The sequence below is a fragment of the Salmo salar genome, chromosome 13 (assembly GCF_965601325.2).
Source record: "Salmo salar chromosome 13, fSalSal1, whole genome shotgun sequence".
NCBI lineage: Eukaryota > Metazoa > Chordata > Actinopteri > Salmoniformes > Salmonidae > Salmo > Salmo salar.
Genome location: NC_138303.1, coordinates 43,670,215 through 43,690,035, shown reverse-complemented (window position 1 = coordinate 43,690,035; position 19,821 = coordinate 43,670,215). Strand labels below are relative to the sequence as shown.

Sequence of the window (19,821 nt, the reverse complement as noted above, 5' to 3'; positions counted from 1 at the left end):
GCACACGTCAGCCTCACGCACACGTCAGCCTCACGCACACATCAGCCTCATACAACTTAACACAGCACACCAGGGTTAGAGAGAATTCCATTTCAGTCAAACCAGGAAGGGAATTAAAAATCCTCGTTCAAAATAACTGCCCCTTTTTACTTACTTTTTATTTACATTATCAATTAAACTCCGGCGTGGAGCGATTTAAAATGAAATGGATCCCAACCCTGCAACACATGTTCTCTGTGGGTCTCTCTTAGGGGTTAAATGTCCTTACCTTGTTGCCGGTCCCTGTTGAAGACCTTGATGTCCTTCAGTTGTACACCGATGCCGGTCCTCAGATACACATATTCTGTAGCGTTGTCTTTGTTGCCTCTCTTGATGGAACCGTTGGCGTGAGTCCTGGTCCAACACGGCACACAAAACACTAGTCAGTCATGTTCAAACAGGCTTGGAGGTAAAACAAACACAAATTGTATATTAAAACGACACTCACGCGATGGGAATCTAAGTCTGGTAAATGGCAGGACGGCATCAAATGCCGGCCTAACTGTTCGCCTACGGCCTACGCACCGTAAAGGAGCCAAGCTCATTAGTCAAGTAAATCAAGCATACCATAGCAGGGTAGCATATTAAGGGTTAAACCAAGACCGAGGAGGTGACAGGGATAGGACAGCAGGGAGCTCACCTGTCACTCCAGTAGATGTAGCCCTCGAAGACGGACACAGCGAACATGTCCATGTTGTTGTTGACCAGCACCACCTCTCTGTTCTCTCCCGTCTCCAGGTTGATGCGCTCGATCCGGTCTGTCCGCGCGTCACACCAGTACAACAGCCCCTCCTACACACACACACAATCAGACAAAAAACGGTTTCTAAAGGAAAACGGGAGAGAGGAGAAAAAAAAAACGCTGGGTGTGCGTGAATCTGAAAGATGGATGCGTGTGTGGACTGTACCCTGTAGTCGATGGAGATTCCGTTGGGCCACATGATGCTGGAGTTGACCAGGACTGATCTCTGAGAGCCATCCAGACGGGCCCTCTCTATACGAGGGACCTGACCCCACTCTGTCCAGAACAGATACCTGCAGACAGACAGACAGACAGACACACACACACACACACACACACACACACACACACACACACACGAGTTTGAAGGCAACAATGTACAGTTTCCCCATCATATGACCAGCTACTGCTCGTAATTATTCATCAAAGTGCAAACATAACTGGTTGCTGGACTAATAATAACCATGTTTTGACACACAGAGCACTACGGTACACACAGACACCCAATCCCTAGTCCCAGCCCCAACTACACACCCTTTCTCTGGGTGCACGGTGATGGCGCGGGGCTTGTCCAAGCCCTGGGAGATGACCACATAGCAGAAGGATCCATTGAGTCTGGCTACCTCGATGACGTCAAAGCCCTGGTCTGTCCAGTAGATGTTACCTGACAGGGGACGGACGGGAAGAGTCAGTGTGTGTGTGCGTGCGTACGTCCCTGCGTGTGTATGTGGTTGCGGTTCTGGTTGTTCTCTGACCTGCTATCCAGTCCACAGTGATGCCCTCCACCCTGCCGATGCCGTTGGTCACCACGTCTTCTCTCCAGGTCTGGTCTCTCTTAGCTCGGCTGATGGTGCTCAGTCCCATGTCCACCCAGTAGATAGTGTCATTTTCTACAAGACAGAAGTGACGGTTAGTAACTGGATACAATAATCATTACCATTACCAAAATAAAGTCCTACTAAAATCGGTAGCCCAGCGGTTAATAGCATTTGGACCGTAACCGAAAGGTCGCCGGTTCGAATCCCGGAGCCGACTATGTGGGTGGGGGGAATCTGCCGATGTCCCCTTGAGCAAGGCATGTAACCCTAATTGCTCTGGATAATATTTGTCAACGTTGCTTGAACATAATAAAGTTACATAGTAATTAGTTGGAAGACCGTAGGCAGGTACAGCGTAGAAACCGTTGGGGGAAACGTCTTCGCAGTACGGTTGGTGTGACTACACATTAACACTCAAATGACTCGATCCTCAAACCAAACTCCTGTTTGGGAATTGGTAGGCCCACAGCAGTATACTCACCGGCGTGGAAGTCGATGCCCACAGCAAGCGAGGTGCCAGACACGGGCACCAGGGCATCAGATTTATCAGACGGGTCCAGGGGGATTCCTCTAATGCCCTCATGTACTGAGTAGAGCAGGAAGGAACCCATACCTGGAGAGGGAGGACAAAAGTTACTAACACACAATACAGTAAGATTTCTCTGTATATTCTACACAGCAAGGCTATACAGAGGACGAGGTGCTTCTATAGCCATGAGCGTCCAAGCGCCTGTGACCTTTTGAATCCCTTTGCGACGTAACGTGATTTGTGGATTTGAATAAAGTGTTTAAAAATGTGTGCATGACGGTCTCTTACCCTCGCAGGACTGCTGTCCACTCTTAAGGCTGTAGCCTGCAGTACACATACAGACTCTGGTAGTAGAGGAGGTGGGCAGGCACAGCTGGGAACAGTCTCCATTGTTATTACTGCACAGGTTGATGCCTGAGACAACAGAGGAAAAAAATAAAGCCAAACAATAATGAAAACTCACTCAAAAAAACACCATCTTGTTTGTCATTCGTTAACTCGTCTGAGTTTCGACCTGGTAAGTCGGAAAGTGGGACGTCGTAGGCGTGACGACAGTGCGACGTCCTACCTGTACCTGTCTGCAGGCTTTCGTTGTATATTCTCATGTGCATCATAGGAGAGGTGTTGTTACGTAGCACCTTCCAGTTCCCGCCATCACTTTTATCACACGTCCCTATCTGGTCTGTCCCCTGGTCTGCCCACCACAGCTTGTCACCTAGACACACAGCATAGATATTCAGTAGCATAGATATTCAGTACCACATCACACAAGGGTTTAAATGGTGTTTCACACGACGTTGCAGAGTTCTCCTGATTGCCTATTTTTCCTGAGGGCAGAAACAAATGTGATTGGTTAAGTTTAGACAAGAAAGGTGATTGACATTATTTGCCTACCTTTTTAAGCAATGGACAATAAAGCTTTTTCGGATTCAAACGGCATTTCATTCCAGACTCAGACAATCGAATTACAAAAAAATAAAAAAACGGTTTCACAGTTAACACTAACACAGTAGCCAAACCACAGGGCAAAGCGGATTATAATGTCATCATTTCAGCCAAGCTTAGCTTGTTTCTGCCTTACCCATGATGGCCAGAGCGGACGCCTTGGTCAGTCTGCCTGGTTTGACCCCGTCCAGGACCTCCAGGCCTGAGCCGTCCATCTGACAGCGGCTGATGGTGCCGTTCCCCGAGCTGACCCAGTACAGCTGCTCACTGTCGTAGTCTATAGACAGGCCTACAGGATATAGTTAGCATAACACGACCCCAGTCAGACCTCTCTCGTTCACTCACACAGTACATGTCATTGTCTTCAGACAGGTCCGAAGGGCACAAATAGGACAGGCAACACTACATGGTAAGACTCCCTCCCTCTGTGCCGTAGTCTATAGAAAGGCCTGGCATGGACAGAAAGGGGACATATAACTACACCCACATTCTCTGACGGTTCCAAAATATTTTCTGTAGTAACAAAGAGGTACTTTTACCACTGAAACCATTAAAACACAGACGTAGCCTAACGGTTTGCTTGTTCATCAGGAAAGGCCTAACAGTAACTAATCCAGACCTATTCTGAAGGGAATAAACTCTACACAACGGGGTCGTTTCTTGGACACAGATTAAGCGTAAGAGAAACTGAATTGTTTTCATGGAGGACTTGAATTGTGAGGGTGACCACCCAATTTATTTTCATTATGAGCTAAATCTATCGGTTGTCGACACAAACCTGTGAAGGAAACGTTGTGATCTATTTAATAAGCACAGGAGACCAGCAAAATGGATGAAGTAGTGAGGCGGTATAGCAGGAACAGCAGCATCTAGTGGTCAAACATGGTACTGTCACATTAACTTATGGTAAACAATGCAAGAGACTTCAATGACTAATTTCTCTGAACAGGGCAGGAAGAAACATGACATGGTACGGAGAAACAATACTCTCACACTCACGCACACCGACTCTCACTTTTTTCCACTTGCTCAGCATTGTTGTACGCTAGAGTGTTAGTGTTCACCCACTCACCCACAGGGCCCTTTTGATTGGTGAAGAGCATGGTACGGTTGCTGCCATCCATGTTGGCCATACTGATGTTGTCCCCATCAGTCCAGTACATCTTTCTGGAGAAGGACAAACGCATGACACGTTAAGCTTGGTTTGAGGGTCACTGAAATCACCGTGACAACGTCAACGTTCTTTTGCGGTCGTCGCGTTATTCGAAAACTCCATTCCTACTCCGGTGTGTGTGTGTGTGTGTGTGTGTGTGTGTGTGTGTGTGTGTGTGTGTGTGTGTGTGTGTGTGTGTGTGTGTGTGTGTGCACACTCACCCCAGTATAGGGTGCAGGACCAGACAGTGGGGTTTGTCAAGGCCCTGGATAATAGCGTTCTTAAAGGATCCGTCCAGTCTGGCCACGTTGATCTGCTTCTTATTGGCATCATAGCTGGTCCAGAACAGGTTCCTAGATACCCAGTCTACTGCCAGACCATGGGCGTTGGGCAGGTCTGAAAAAAAACAAGCACACATACAGGCAAATTTAACTAAACCACTAACTACAGGTAACTGCCAAAATGAAGGAAACACTTGAGTAAATGACAGATACAAAGCACATTGAAAGCAGGTGCTTCCACACAGGTGTGGTCCATGAGTTAATTAAGCAGTTAACATCCCATCATGCTTAGGGTCATGTATAAAAATGCCCAGTCGTCCATTATTTTGGCTACCATGCCTAGAAGAAGAGACCTCAGTGTGTGTGTGTGTGTGTGTGTATGTTGTGTCAGTCACCAGATCTCAACCCAATTTGAACACTTATGGAAGATTCTGGAGCGGTGCTTGAGACAGCGTTTTCCACCACCATCAACAAAACATCAAATGATGGAATTTCTTGTGTGAGAATGGTGTCCCATCCCTCCAATAGTTCTAGACACTTGTAGAATCTATGCCAAGGTGCATTGAAGCTGTTCTGGCTCGTGGTGGCCCAACGCCCTATTAAGACACCGCTGGTGTTTCCTTTATTTTGACAGTTACCTATAGATTCAATAAACTAATTATTTGGTCACAAAGGTCGCACATCGGGGGAATCCCCCCCCCCCCCCAAAAAAAAGAGTATTTGAAAGAGCGGTCATCCTACCAGCAGACACCACGGTCTCCACTCCGGTGCCGTTGATGAAGGCTCTCTTGATGGTCTGGGTTCGGACGTCTGACCAGTAGATCCGGTGCTCCACGGCATCATAGTCCACCACGGTCACGTTGTCTATGTCTGGCACGGTGAAGGAGATGATGTAGTTATAGTAGGGGTTGTCTATGTCCACTCCCCTGATCTCTATCTGACGGGCATACAGCAGGAACTGGCGAGACTCTGGAGAGAGAATGGAAGAGACGGGGGGGGGGGGGGGGGGGGTACAGGGGAAGGGTTACTATCCAGAAAGTACAAAAGGCAGTATTTGAGCATATCCAAGACCGGCTGAACTAAAAACCGAGCTTTTCTCATTAGTAAGACAATTTTCCGATTGGGTGTTTCTAAATTACAGCAAATGTAGACCCATTGGTCACCATTCAGCCCTCTGAGTGTGTGTGTGTGTGTGTGTGTGTGTGTGTGTGTGTGTGTGTGTGTGTGTGTGTGTCCTACCTTTGCAGGTGCGTTTGTCAGCCTGCAGCTTCATAAGGTGAGGACAGGCACAGGAGAATGTCTGGTTGTAGCTGATCAGACACAGGTGAGAACACTGGCTCTGCTCTTCAGAGGTGGCACAAGGGTTAGGAGCTGAGGGAGAGAGAGAGCCAAGAAATGGTTGATTAAAGAGATCTGGTCCACTGCGACCATGATCCATCGACTCGATTCTATTCAATTTCGACCAAGGCAAACGTAATGAGAAAAAAAAGATTTAAAAAAAGGTATTATTTGATTCAATTACTAAAACACTTCCATCACAGAGCATTCCACTGGAGACTGAGTGAAGGGAGCGGTCGGCAGATCGGGATTGTGTATGAGAGGGAGCAGAGGACAGAGCGAGACACGGATAGGGATTGAGTCAGACATCGTCAGGCATGGTTTGTTTCCCCGTCGGTGTCAGAGGAACTGGGGGAAGCTGTCAATCAACTGGCCAGTGAGACCTCAGCTCTGTATTCCTTAGCCTCAGATCAGGGCCCGTATCCAGAAAGCATCTCAGAGAAAGAGCGCTGATCTAGAATCTGTCCGTATAATATTATTCACTATGACCTAAAAAAAAAAAAAGGGAAACTGATCCAAGAGCAGCACTGAATTGCTTTGTGGGTAACGAGCCCAGTTCTCTCCATCTGTTAAACACTGTGTGATCAGCTCAGGGCACAGTCTATTAACCCCTGACTGACTGACTAAAAGTCTGGGGACTCCTACAGTATAGTAGGCCACTGATCACTATATAGGGGTGGCAGGTGGTTAGAGCGTTGGGCCAGTAACCGAAAGGTTGCTGGATCGAATCCCCGAGCTGACAAGGTGAAAATCTGTCGTTCTGCCCCCGAACAAGGCAGTTAACCCACTGGTCCTAGGCCGTCATCGTAAATAAGAATTTGTTCTTAACTGACTTGCATAGTTAAATAAAGATAAAATAAAATGTAAAAAATATACGTGGAGAACAAATCACATCTTATAGTGTATGACGCCATATGACTGGACATCCAGGCTACTATAGTGTAGAGCACGTCATAACAACATAGAATGAGTTAGTTACACAAATCAAAATCAGCACAAAACTTCAAGACGAGCCATCCCTTTACCACCAGATACTTTAAACTGTACATGGAGCATGTCTCGCTGTGTAGTCGGTCTGTCACATGACACGTTCAACAAGTCATCTAAAGTCCTGTAAGTCCAGTCTGAAAAGCCAAATACTGCAGTGGGGGGCCTTTATGATCCACAGTGTGTGTGTGTGTGTGTGTGTGTGTGTGTGTGTGTGTGTGTGTTAGAAACCATGCTACATCTCGTAGAACACGGAGGCAACACACAACAGACAGTAGTAACGGTTAGCCGTCCCAGAGGATTGGTGTGTTTGGGTTCAGGAGGTCAGGAGCAGTCTCTCCGCAGTCCTGTCCTTTCGTTTGACACTGTCCAGTTAGCAGTGAGAGACAGCTGGGAAGTGTGGGGTGGCTTGTTTGTGTCCGCGTGCATGTGTACGCTTTTAGGATTTATGTGTGTGTCACCTACCTTGGGGCTGTCTGGAGGGATGGTACACCTGCAGGTCGAAGGGTTGTGTGTTGGTGCGTTGGACCACGGTTACGTTGTTGCCGTTCCACTTGTTGGCCTTGGCCAGAGTGTTGGTCCTCCAGTCCGTCCAGTACACCTCTCCCCCGTACATGGTGACAGCAAAGGGGTGGGACAGGTACTCGTGACCCCTCAGCACCTCGATCAGACCAGAGCCGTCATACAGAGCAGAGTAGATGGCATCAGACCTGGGGAGAGAGCGTCTGGGTGAGTGTGTGTGTGTGTGGGTGGGTGTGTGTGTGCGGTAAGGAGAGCAACAGTACCTGGCGTCGATCCATACAATGCGTCTCTCCATGTAGTCTACAGTCAGTCCGTTGGGCCAGCCACCGCTGCCAGTCTCTCTGTGGATAGTCCTCCTGCCCTCACCGCTCATAGACGCTGCCTCTATCCTGGGCAGACTGGCATCCCAGTCCGTCCAGAACAGAATACTGACCACAAGAACAAAAGGGAGAGGGAGTCAAATGCATGAATATTCAGCAGTAGTCATTCACACAGTGTCTGAATATGTGAAGGGGGACTAATATATATAGTTCTATATATTCCAGTTCTATAGTATCTGTGGTATGGTATCTGTCACTGTGGTGGTTCAACGGTTTCATTCTCACCCGTCTCGGGGGTCCAGGGCGATGGCCCGGGGGTGCTCCACCTCTCCAGCCAGTAGCGTGGTCCTCATGGTTCCGTCCAGCTTGGCCACCTCGATCTGGTCCAGGTTACTCTCCACCCAGTAGATGTTCCCCGCTATCCAGTCCACGGCCAGACCCTCTGGAGTGGCCAGGCCATACTGGATCACTACTTCGAAAGTGGTCAGAGCTGGGAGGACAGAAATGAAAGAAAATAACCTGATCTGATAGGTCAAACTCCTCCTTTATGATGGACGTGACAGAAATGGGACACAGCGGACCAAGCTGTATTAAAATGTATTCGCAAAACGGGGCAATATTTGCTGTAGTAATACAATATGTCTGTCTAGCTCATGGCAAAAGACAGCAGTTACAGACTAACTCTATCCAGCGGCGCACACGCTTCACTGTAACAAACCGCTGACAAACTGAGCGGACTGTTTGGAATTCCTTCTCTGTGGAATCAGAATCAGTCAGTGGCATGGCACGCACTGCTTACCACGGTGGGATTTCTAGCAACAACTTTGCTAACAATCGCAGAATGAAGGTGGTGAATTCTGGGAAACTTTTGAGAGAAAACCCACCTACGCACGCACGCGCGCACAGACACACACAGTTCCCGGAAAAACCTGGCACCCCAATAAAAGCTGCGCAGAAATGGTGTACAGCTGATGATTCTGTGGAGTCCTACACATGGCCTTCCAACAGTCATTAGACTACAGCAGTAGAGGGAGAGGGCCTCTTCACAGCTTGGTTGTTATACTGCTGGAACTACAGTTGGCTTTGCCTGGGGAGGGAGGGGAGGCTGTGTGTGTGTGTGTGTGGGAGGAACTTTTTGTTGTTGTTGTTGGAATGTTTGACCCTGTGGCGATACCAGTATCGCAATATTTTTTCCATGGCAAAAATGAAAACAACTCTTTGGTTCTTTTAAAAACCTGCTGTATGGAAAATATTGTGCGCTACAGCTTGGAAAACAAATGTGACTCCGAATACCAACATAATGATGTTTGTTTCCAACATTAGGGCCGTTTTCCTAAATCCATTCATTTGTTTCCTTGGCCACAATACTATGGCGATCCTGCTATTGTCCCGGCCCTACAACTAAACACTGAAAGATCTTAAATCAGCAGAAGCTGATTTATGGTGGAGGGAGGGTTGTTTTCAAGAGGGTTAGAGGCGTGGGAGGGGGCCTGGGAACAGGGACTAATGTAATACACTGGTTCCTATGCTACACCACAGTATGTGTGTGTGTCTGTTGCTCTGCCCCAGGGTGGCTGCAGTCACGCAACGGAGCGGTGAGACAAATTTGAAGAGACAAAGCCTTCCGCCGTTCTCTCTCTCTCTGTGTGTGTGTGTGTGTGTGGGTGTGTGTGTGTGTGTGTGTGTTCCTGGATTTCTTCTGTGGGATTCTGGGAACACACCCTTGATTGGCCAACAGACCTGGGGTTGAGGTGGTAGGGGTCTGAGGTTGGGAGGTTGGGGGGAGAACAAGGGCCAGCTGTGACCTGTCTGGGGGATTTATGCTGGGGACATTAATATACATCTTGACTAGATTTGACAGGCGAAGCTACCATGGAGACAAAACTGTTCTAACTCATTTTTGTTAGTCCTCAGACTAAGAGGAAAAACACTGTCCTTTCTACTCAATTTCCAGACGCTTTCTAATTTGAAGCCATTTCTATGTTGGCTGACGCAAGACCAAGCAGACCTTTCGACACATTAGTGATGGGTTTTCCAGAAAGATCTTCTGCCACCACCCTCGTCTCCATGTGATAGCAGTCATCGTCACAGCATATCTTTAAGATCCCATTCTTTTTTTTTGTCCCCTGATCCATTGACATTTGATTTCGGTTTGTATTGACTGTCACATCACGGGCTCCATTTTAACAAACCCAACGCACTGGTAAACCTAAGCCCAGGCAGTAGTGCTATAGGTTGGGGGAGGTGTTCGGAATGTTTTCACTATTACAATTAATCGGCGCGCTTGCTGGCATTGGCGTGAAAGGGCTGGGTTTTGATGAATAAACCCGTTTTGGGTGTGTCGAGGCTTGGCCCTTTAGAATGTGCTCCATGGCAAAATGTGTGGTTGCTTCAGGTTGTGTATTTACGGTATTTTATGGGAATCAACTCCAATTCCAATGTTAGTCCGGTATACTTTTTTAAACAGCTTACAGAAACAAACATGTTGACTATCCCATCTTTGCTAAATAGGTTAACTTAAAACACATTTGCAGTCCACATTGTTCTTAGTAATTGCATGGCTTCAATAGCATTCACACTGATATAGAAGCTAGGCCTAATGTAAATATGGCTGAGCATGGACTCGCCAAACATTGTCAATAAGCGAGATTAAATTCATTATTGATGAGGCCTAAAAAGAGAACAAATAATTCTAATCAAATTCTTGTTTTAAATAGGCTGTCACACTTACACGCCCTATCATTTCTCCCTGTGGGGATATAGTATTGAATGAACGCAAATTATGGAGGGTTAGACGCACATCCACATTTTTCACAGTAGCTGGATCCAACGTAAAGAGAAAGGGAGAATGTCCACTCATCTTTATACTGCTCCCCAATAGGCCTATGTTTTCTGAACATAAATCGGAAAACAATTTTACAGATCAGATCTCATTCACACGTCTCCAGAAGTTCAAGCGCTCTACGGACGTCGTTGCCACAAAACTAGGAAGGTGAATCATTCTAATACAATTCAACGAAAAACAAGCAATCCTTTTATTTTTAACAACAACAATAAATGTAAAATGTAATGACACCATAAAATCGGCAGGGGAAAAAAAGACACGCATAACCGTTGAACCAGTCTTTGATATAGTAGGTTTAAGGGAGGGCTTGGGTTTTGAACATATGAAACAGAAAACAAGCAATTTGTACAGCTAAACAGATAACTTCTGAATACGAGGTTCTCCGGTATTCACGAGGTACTCGTCTCTCGTCTCCTGACGGGCCATGGACACGTAGCCGACATCGTGGAGGGGGTTTTAGGCACTTCCAAAACAGGACCTGCACGGCTAAAATAATGTGAGCCTGCCTACAATGCATACCGTAGGTAACAAGGGAATGTCGGCTCACTGTTTTACTCCTCTCAGGAGCCAATCCCATTTATTGACAGTCTAGGCTACTTTACAATTGCATTGGGCAGACAAGAAAGGGTCCTTAATTGGAGGAGGGGGAGGCTATGCTTGGTTTTTAATCAACTAAAATGAAACGTGTGGAAAAAAACATCCGTTTTTATGTTTCGAAATAGTTTAGTATGCAGGTTCAAAATGCACATTAGGCTACTCTTGTTCCGTGTTCATATGGGCAGTGTACGTCACGGCTGGGTAGGCCGAGTTTCCACTGTCAAAATGAATGTCATAACTAACTGGTAAATTGCCAAACCTGGCGTTAGGACTGGAAAATACCTGTGCGGCAGTTTCTACATGAAGCAATTGCTAACTAACTAATGAGTGTTTGACACTAGTGCCGACTTAACGCCAGCCGGGGGAAAAGAAAGAGATGTTCCCTCACCTCCGTTCTCGGACAGTTTCCCGCGGTAGATCTTGTCCTCCACCACGTCGGTCCAGTAGAGGGTGTTCTGGCTGAGGTGGAAGTCCAGAGCGATGGTGTTCCTCAGGTTAGGCACCAGCACGCTGAACTCTCCCTTATGGAGGTCAATACGACGGATCTCATGGCGGTTGGAGAAGATGATGAAAGGCTTGAAGGAGTCTGGGGGGGGGGGGGGTTGAGAAATATGGGACATGTAAGGGATCATTTAGGGGCCCTGGAGATTGTCCTTGTTAGGCACAGTCTTAATCGTGGTGTCCGTTCTTATGGTAGATATACCCAAAGAGCAATATTTACAGAACGCCATAACTCACACAAACCACCACGGTTTTCATAGGATGGCCAACAAGATTATATATCTATTTTCTACCTCTCTACTACCTTAACCCCTCTCTCTAACCTCCTCTCTCCCTCTCCTCTGCTCACCAGTGCTCTTGCAGCTCTCCATATCGGTCTCCAGCTCCCAGCCCTCGTAGCAGGAACACTTGACGCTGCTCTTCTCTTGCTCACACTTCTGGCTGCACTTGAGGTGCTTGGCGCAGAGGTTCATGATGTGGCAGGTCTTGTTGTCGGCGCCCAGCTCCATGCCCAGGGGGCAGGAACACATGAAGCCCTCCCCAGGGATGATGGAGCAGTTGTGGCTGCAGCCGCCGTTGTCTATGGAGCACAGGTCTGTGGAGGGTGGCGAGTAGAGAGAAGAGGAGAGGAGAGAGGGGTAATCATATAGATGTGTGGTTTGAGGCAATTCCTACCTTGACCAAGGTGGTGTAGTTATGGGTAGGGAGAGTGGGCGAGTGTGTGTATGTGTGTGTTTGAAAGTGTGCTCGCGCGGTGTTCTTACCACAGAGTTTCTCGTCAGAGCCGTCGGGGCAGTCGTCAGTGCCGTCACACAGCTTCTCAGCGGGCAGACAGATCGAGTCGTTGGTGACACAGACGTGGTGGGACAGCTTACACACCAACGCCTCGCAGTTGTCCTCGTCCGAGTTGTCCTCACAGTCACTGTCCCCGTCACACACCCAGGCCTTGCTGATACAACGAGCTGGGGACAGGTCGAAAAGGGTACAGGTCAGAAGTCACACCTCGCTGATACAACAGGCTGAGGAGACAACCAGACAGAAGATCACACACCGGGGTCTTACTGATACACCGCGCCGAAGGGACAACGAAACACCATGGCAACATGAAAAAGGTTACCCCGGAAAAAAAAAAACGGACAAGCTCAACTCTGAATAGAGAAACATAGATTGTGATGGCTGCAATGGCGTGCTGAACTCTGGTAAAATAAACATGGTTACCTTCTTGTGACTGCTGCTGGGAAATCAATCGTAAGAAGTAGAGTAATTCAGTCGGTTTGCGAATGCTGCTGGCCGTGTTAATCCAGACATCTTAATCCCCGGAGCACCAAGGGGTCACCGGGGGTAAAAGCCATCCTCGTTCCCAGAGAGCAGCTTGTTGTAATATTCTGTCACAACAAGGCCCTTGGGATAACAAGCTCTCTTACGTGACACAGTGTGTTTGACAGTGTGTGTCCAAACCGCCCAGACACTGCAGCCATGACATGCTACATGAAGAAGACTTCCTCTGAGACATGGCTGTTACTATTATGGTGTCTAGAGGATGTAGGACAAGAAGACACCAGGACTTCTCACTGACTAATCTGATGAGGGTAGAAAACCCACAGCCTGCCCTATACAGACTTCCTGAACCCTCACTAACTGGTCTGATTAAAACATTTAAAAAAAAGGCCAACTGACTCAGTTAGCCAATAGCATAGAGGACGAGACAGGAAGAGAGAGCGGTTAGCTCATTTCGCTTGATGGCTGAAACGGCCAACGCAAACTCACCGGAGTTCCTGCAGCTGAACTTGACAGCTGGGTCACACATGTGCGTCACTCCCTCGCAGTCGCTCTCATCACTCAGGTCCATGCAGTCGGCGTCCCCGTCGCAGCGCCAGCGCATGGGGATGCACAGGCCGTCCATGCGACACTGGAACTCATCCACGTGGCAGCCACCGGGAGGACGGGTGGCTAGGGAGACACAGGAAGAGAGAGCGGCGTTAGAGAACAGCAGAGGGGATAGAGTATGGCGAGCAACAAGCAAAGAGACTTTGATTACGGAAAGTCCATTCAATAACAGAGACAGGAAACCGTCGTAATACATGTAGGTCTGCAGGGTCAGAATGGGTTAACGCTCCAGATGGGTCTCTGTTGTGAACAAACAATGACAAAGCTGTTCTGTTCTGTTCCCACGGACATCGTCGCCTGATGTTAAGGGCATCATTAAGGAAGTGGAATAATGACATCCCTTCATGGCAAGAGTTGGCATAGAGGAATCAGCAGTTGGCATAGAGGCATAAGGAACAGGCCCAGGACCTTCTAAGTGGAATACAATATGTGAGACAGAGGGGAAAGTAACAGTATTGCTTTTCTTCTCAAACTAATGACTTCCAGAGGGTTTGGCACACGCACACACACACACACACACACACACACACACACACACACACACACACACACACACACACACACACACACACACACACACACACACACACACACACCACACACACACACACACACACACACACACAGGAGTAGGAATGGAGTTTGGAATAACACGACAACAGCAGAAGAACGTCGATGTCACTGTGATTTCATACTAGGCACAGATCTCTCATTAGGCCAGAAGATCATGCTGGGCTCAATGTTGCATGCTGAACTCAAACAGGCACACGCACACAGACAAACACACCTCTCCCTGTCACTCCGGGGCAGGACAACTTTAAGCAATTAACTCCTCTCTCAAAGCCAAACTGAGAGCTGAAGAAAAAGCAGAGAGACAGAGAGAGAAAAAGAGTCTGGGAGAGAGAGAAAGAGAATGGGAGAGAGTGAGAGAGAGAGAGATAGAGCGAAAGAGGGGCTTTGGAAGGTCTGCCTGGCCTCCTCTGATCTCTGCCAAAGCCACACAGTCATTACCAAGCCCCCCCCCCAACACCCCTGACTAAAACTATGCCTGCTCTTCTTCCTCCAGCCATTTCACCTGACTAAAACTATGCCTGCTCTTCTTCCTCCAGCCATTTCACCTGACTTCACTTTCTTCCCCCATCCCTTAAAGTGAAGGTGGATGTGACCAGCCGTCACTAAAACAACCGCACTACTACAGCGAGCCTTACTGAAGGGAGGCATTGTTCCATGTTTCGCTTGAGATCTGCAGCGAACCGCAGAGCATAAACACATCCCTGAGAGCAGGAAGGATCAGCCAGACAACCGGTCAACATTCTACACACTCCAAAACGACAACACGTACACAGCCTGAAATAGGATACAGGCATTTCATGTGGTGATAATACACCAGTATACTTAAAAAGAGGACAAATATGGGTACTGAGAGAAATATACTGTATACTCTCCATGTGAAGAACAATGGGAAGCTGCAATGCAGACTGCTAGACTCATGCAAACACTATGAGCACAATGTCACTCTCCTGCCAGGCGCTCAACGAAGAAGGAGATGGTACAGTAGAATAACAATACTTGGAAGCTAGTGTCAGCCACAGTGCAGCGCCTCTGGGCCAGTTTAGGGGTCAAGTGGCTTGCTCAAGAGCACAGCGGCAGCACCGGTAGCAGAACTCACCCTGGTTGGTACAGTTGGCGTGGGTCTCGTCGCTGTAGTCTCCACAGTCGTTGTCCCCGTCACAGGTCCAGTACTCAGGGATGCAGCGGCCGCTGTTACACTTGAACTGAACACTGGAGCAGGAGTGGCTGCAGCCTGCCTCGTCGCTGTTGTCCCCGCAGTCGTTGTCTGGACACACACAGAGACAGAGCGAGAGAGAGACAGAGCGAGAGAGAGAGCAGAGCGAGAGAGAGAGACAGAGCGAGAGAGAGAGACAGAGCGAGAGAGAGAGACAGAGCGAGAGAGAGAGACAGAGCGAGAGAGAGAGACAGAGCGAGAGAGAGACAGAGCGAGAGACGAGCGAGCGAGAGAGCGAGAGCGAGAGCGAGAGGGGCGAGAGAGGGCGAGAGCGAGAGAGAGAGCGAGAGAGAGAGCGAGAGCGAGAGAGAGACACAGGCGGAAAGGGCAGGCGCGCGCACACACAAACGCACAGAGACACACAGGTAACATTTATTACTAACTTCCATGAATAAGCCATTATAAATGCTTAACCCCCTAGAGTCGATTAACAAGCCCATCAAAATCCCTCAGTTTCTGCCGTTATATCCTCCACACCTGCGGTGAAAGGCGGCAGAGCGGTGTCTGTCAGACCACGAGACACCCCAAATATCGGTATTCTCTCCAAAACGTCTGTAGCGTCCAAACGGTTTGACCTACAAAACTATTATGACCCCCTCTATTGAAAAGGGGACGCTCTCACAAATGTCTCCATTTTGCTCTATGGCTCGTCTGAAGTCGGTACCGTCGATGTGCCAACTTCTGTTTGTAGCGTCCGAACCGTTTGGGCTACAAACTAAATGTGACCCCACAAGTGTCACGGGACTTGTCTGAAGGTAACCGGTTGTAAATGAAATTAAGGACGTATGATGGGTAGTTTTAGCTAAAACGATCCATAGTATGACCATCATAAAACAATTCCATATGTCAGCCTAGACTTTGAAGAATGAATACATTATACCGGTTACAAAGGAGATTTACGCTCACCGTTGTCACAGCGCCAGTTGACGTTGATGCAGCGGCCGTTGGCACAGGTGAACTGGGTGAGGGGGAAGCAGGTGGGGTAGGCTGGGGAGGAGAGGCGAGAGGAAACCAGAATGACAGCCTAGAAACACCATCATGTGCCACAAACAGACTTCTCTTGGACCACTTCAAACTAAGTAGTGCGAGAGTCTAAAACCCCAAACTGTCCAACTAACCAAACTCTTGCTCGGCTAAAAAAGCAGAAATACATCTGCTGACCAGGCTTCAGGTTTAGTGAGTTGACTTTCAAACATTAAAACTACTCAGAAAAATCTAGAACGCTACAGGTGATGCCAGAAGTCCCCACCACAGGAGGCCGGCTCATCGGAACGGTCCCCACAGTCATCATCCAGGTCACATGTCCAGGAAGTGGGGATGCAGCGCCCACTGGCGCACGCATACTGGTTGGGCGGGCACGTACGAGCTGGAGAGGGGTGGAGGATAACAGCATTACAGATGGGGAGGGTGTGTGTACGAGTCCACATGAATGAGTTAATGGATGCGTTTGTGTATAGTGTATGTAGTGAGATATATATATGTGTGTGTGTGTGTGTGTGTGTGTGTGTACCTGAGCAGGTACTATTGGACTCATCCTCATCGGTGCCACAGTCGTTGTCCCCGTCACAGAGCCAGCGCAGCGGGATACAGCGGTTGTTCTGACACTTAAACCGGTCCGATGGACACGTGTGCTGGTCTGTGGGAGAGAGAAGAAACAGGAGATTTACAACAGTAGAATTTGAACGTGAGATCAATAGAATCAGACTATACAGCATATCTCTCAGAGAGACTGGGTCCCAGAGGAGTCTTCTATAACTGGACTAATATTAGGCCTAGTCAGGAACTATTTACATTAACTATAAGTTCATGAAGTGGACATTACACAGCTATAAGCACATTTGGTTCTGGGATGCTTGAGCTTCTGCTCATCTGTCTTCCTCTAGAAGTGGGCCAACTTGGATTCCAGCCAAACATTAGAACCGTAAAGAACTTTCACGGACACAGAGGAAACCAGGTGTTACTAATTGTCGCAACGAAGAGAGAGTTGGACGGAGAAACTACGGACCTATTTGACACTCAATTGAGATTTAATATTGCACGGCTCAAGGAAGAACACGTATTAGGGCTGTGGCACGACTCACGGCAGAGCTCGGGCGCCTCATCGCTGTTGTCCAGACAGTCGTTGTCCCCGTCACACTTCCATCGCTTCTGGATACAGCGGTTGTTCTTACAGGCAAACTCCCCGAGCTGACACTGAGGAGGAGGGACGTAGGTGGGGTTGGCTGGGGAGAGGAAAGGAAGGGGACTGTTACGGATAACGTAGCAAAGCAACGGCTTTCTCAGTCTCCGCTGTTCCTGTGTGGGATGGATTGATCTACTTGCAAACGGTTTTCCACAACAAACTCGGCTGAAGAGAAAGCAGGTCTGTGAGATTCGCTTCTCCACACACCAGCTTAAAAACACGGATATTTCCATACGGCATCCCAGTTCAACGTACAGAAATCACTGACATTAACCTCATGAGAGCGTCCCAATGCATACCTTTACAGGTGACATTGTCGTCACCCAGTATCTGGTCGTCAGCACAGCCACAGGACCTGCCGTCGGGGATAGCTAGACACAGACTGCTGCAGCCACCGTTTTTCATGCGACACAGGTTGGTCCCTATAGAAACAAACAGAAGACAGGCAGACAGACAGGACCGTTAGCGTTGTTACCAAGCAAATCTGCCTATGGGACATTAAAGTATTCATTCATTGATATCTAGACGTGCTAAATCACCGATATAGAATAAAATGGTATGATTTTGTGGCATGTGTTATGACACTTCGTGACGTGCTTATGACACTGTTAAACGTGTTCCCCATTGGCTGTGGTGTTACCCACCAGGTGTCACCAGGAAAGTTACCTTGCTGCTGGTGAGCGTCGTACACCCGGATCTCGAAGAGGGGTGGGCGTTCGTTGCGGAGCAGCGTGACGGTGCTGGTGGAGGTATCTAGTTTGAAGATGCTGCCGCCACGGTACTCGTTCCAGAACAGGTACTGCTTGTAGTGACACAGGCCGAAGGCGTGGTTTAACTCGTTTCCCTCGTACACCATCTGACCAATCAGAAAGGGAGAAGAGGATCATTGCACATGGATCATGGTGAGGATGAAAACCATAGAACCCCTTTTTTTCACACACACACACACACACACACACACACACACACACACACACACACACACACACACACACACACACACACACACACACACACACACACACACACGCGACAACCAGTGTGACTATCACGATCATCATCGTTCGGGTTAAGGCTTGCTGACCAGTCGAACTGACCTTGCGCTCGGTGGTGTTGAGGTAAACCATCTCGATGCGGTCGTAGTATGCGTCCACCCAGTACAGGATGCCCTGTGGGATGTCCAGACTCAGGCCGTTGGGCCACAGCACGGTCTTACTGGTCAGCAGGACCTGGTCGTGAGAGCCGTCCATCCACGCCTTCTTGATCTTCCCTCGGTTACTCTTCTTGGGGTCCTCCTCCCAGTCTGTCCAGTACATCCACCTACAACCACACACACTGTTAAATCCATACTAAAAGGGTGAACAATTCCAGTAACTTCCCCCAAATTTTCCGGAAATTATTGTTAGAAGATTCCCAGAATCAGGAGCAAATAAGCAGTAAACCAGGAATCCTCCAACCGGGATTTTTGGAAAACCTGGTAGTTTTGGGAAAGTGACTAACATATTCTCATTCTGTGAGGTCTTTGTGTGAGGAGGGGGAAAATGTCTGACCCGTGCTGGGGGTCCACTACTATGGCGCGGGGGTGGGTCATCTTGCCCTCGATGAGGGTCTTGCGTGTCTGAGAGGCCTTCTCCAGCCTGGCCACACTGATGGTCTTCACGGGCCCGTCGTCTGTCCAGTACAGGTTACCTGCCATCCAGTCCACCGCTATCCCCTCCACAGTGTGGACGCCTGAGGGAGGGGACAGAGGGCACGAGGGAAGGGACAGAGGGCACGAGGGAAGGGACAGAGGGCACGAGGGAAGGGACAGAGGGCACGAGGGAAGGGACAGAGGGCACGAGGGAAGGGACAGAGGGCACGAGGGAAGGGACAGAGGGCACGAGGGAAGGGACAGAGGGCAGGAGGGAAGGGACAGAGGGCACGAGGGAAGGGACAGAGGGCACGAGGGAAGGGACAGAGGGCACGAGGGAAGGGACAGAGGGCACGAGGGAAGGGACAGAGGGCACGAGGGAAGGGACAGAGGGCACGAGGGAAGGGACAGAGGGCACGAGGGAAGGGACAGAGGGCAGGAGGGAAGGGACAGAGGGCAGGAGGGAAGGGACAGAGGGCAGGAGGGAAGGGACAGAGGGCAGGAGGGAAGGGACAGAGGGCACGAGGGAAGGGACAGAGGGCACGAGGGAAGGGACAGAGGGCACGAGGGAAGGGACAGAGGGCAGGAGGGAAGGGACAGAGGGCAGGAGGGAAGGGACAGAGGGCATGAGGGAAGGGACAGAGGGCATGAGGGAAGGGACAGAGGGCATGAGGGAAGGGACAGAGGAAGGGAGAGAGATTGAGGGTGACTGTCCACTA

The 19,821-nt window shown here is 48.9% G+C and overlaps 1 protein-coding gene across 2 annotated transcripts in view; it reads right to left on the bottom strand.

Moving 5' to 3' along the window:
- Positions 1-19,821, bottom strand: part of LOC106567057 (low-density lipoprotein receptor-related protein 1) — a 138,972-nt gene that overhangs the window by 33,538 nt on the left and 85,613 nt on the right. The window contains exons 13-41 of one of the 2 annotated variants that reach the window (XM_014135894.3): positions 19,023-19,203; positions 18,570-18,792; positions 18,139-18,328; positions 17,772-17,894; positions 17,372-17,512; positions 16,801-16,926; positions 16,540-16,656; positions 16,197-16,277; positions 15,174-15,341; positions 13,385-13,567; positions 12,382-12,579; positions 11,967-12,212; positions 11,505-11,702; positions 7,960-8,164; positions 7,618-7,782; positions 7,298-7,542; positions 5,747-5,878; positions 5,249-5,476; positions 4,448-4,622; positions 4,146-4,240; positions 3,210-3,362; positions 2,697-2,843; positions 2,417-2,542; positions 2,081-2,212; positions 1,537-1,671; positions 1,316-1,445; positions 948-1,074; positions 680-831; positions 269-393 (exon numbers count right to left, since the gene is read on the bottom strand). In XM_014135894.3, the coding sequence (XP_013991369.1) occupies positions 269-393; positions 680-831; positions 948-1,074; positions 1,316-1,445; positions 1,537-1,671; positions 2,081-2,212; positions 2,417-2,542; positions 2,697-2,843; positions 3,210-3,362; positions 4,146-4,240; positions 4,448-4,622; positions 5,249-5,476; positions 5,747-5,878; positions 7,298-7,542; positions 7,618-7,782; positions 7,960-8,164; positions 11,505-11,702; positions 11,967-12,212; positions 12,382-12,579; positions 13,385-13,567; positions 15,174-15,341; positions 16,197-16,277; positions 16,540-16,656; positions 16,801-16,926; positions 17,372-17,512; positions 17,772-17,894; positions 18,139-18,328; positions 18,570-18,792; positions 19,023-19,203 (4,647 nt within the window). The remainder of the gene's footprint in view (positions 1-268; positions 394-679; positions 832-947; positions 1,075-1,315; positions 1,446-1,536; positions 1,672-2,080; positions 2,213-2,416; positions 2,543-2,696; positions 2,844-3,209; positions 3,363-4,145; positions 4,241-4,447; positions 4,623-5,248; positions 5,477-5,746; positions 5,879-7,297; positions 7,543-7,617; positions 7,783-7,959; positions 8,165-11,504; positions 11,703-11,966; positions 12,213-12,381; positions 12,580-13,384; positions 13,568-15,173; positions 15,342-16,196; positions 16,278-16,539; positions 16,657-16,800; positions 16,927-17,371; positions 17,513-17,771; positions 17,895-18,138; positions 18,329-18,569; positions 18,793-19,022; positions 19,204-19,821) is intronic. The other variant, XM_014135895.3, reaches the window with a different exon arrangement.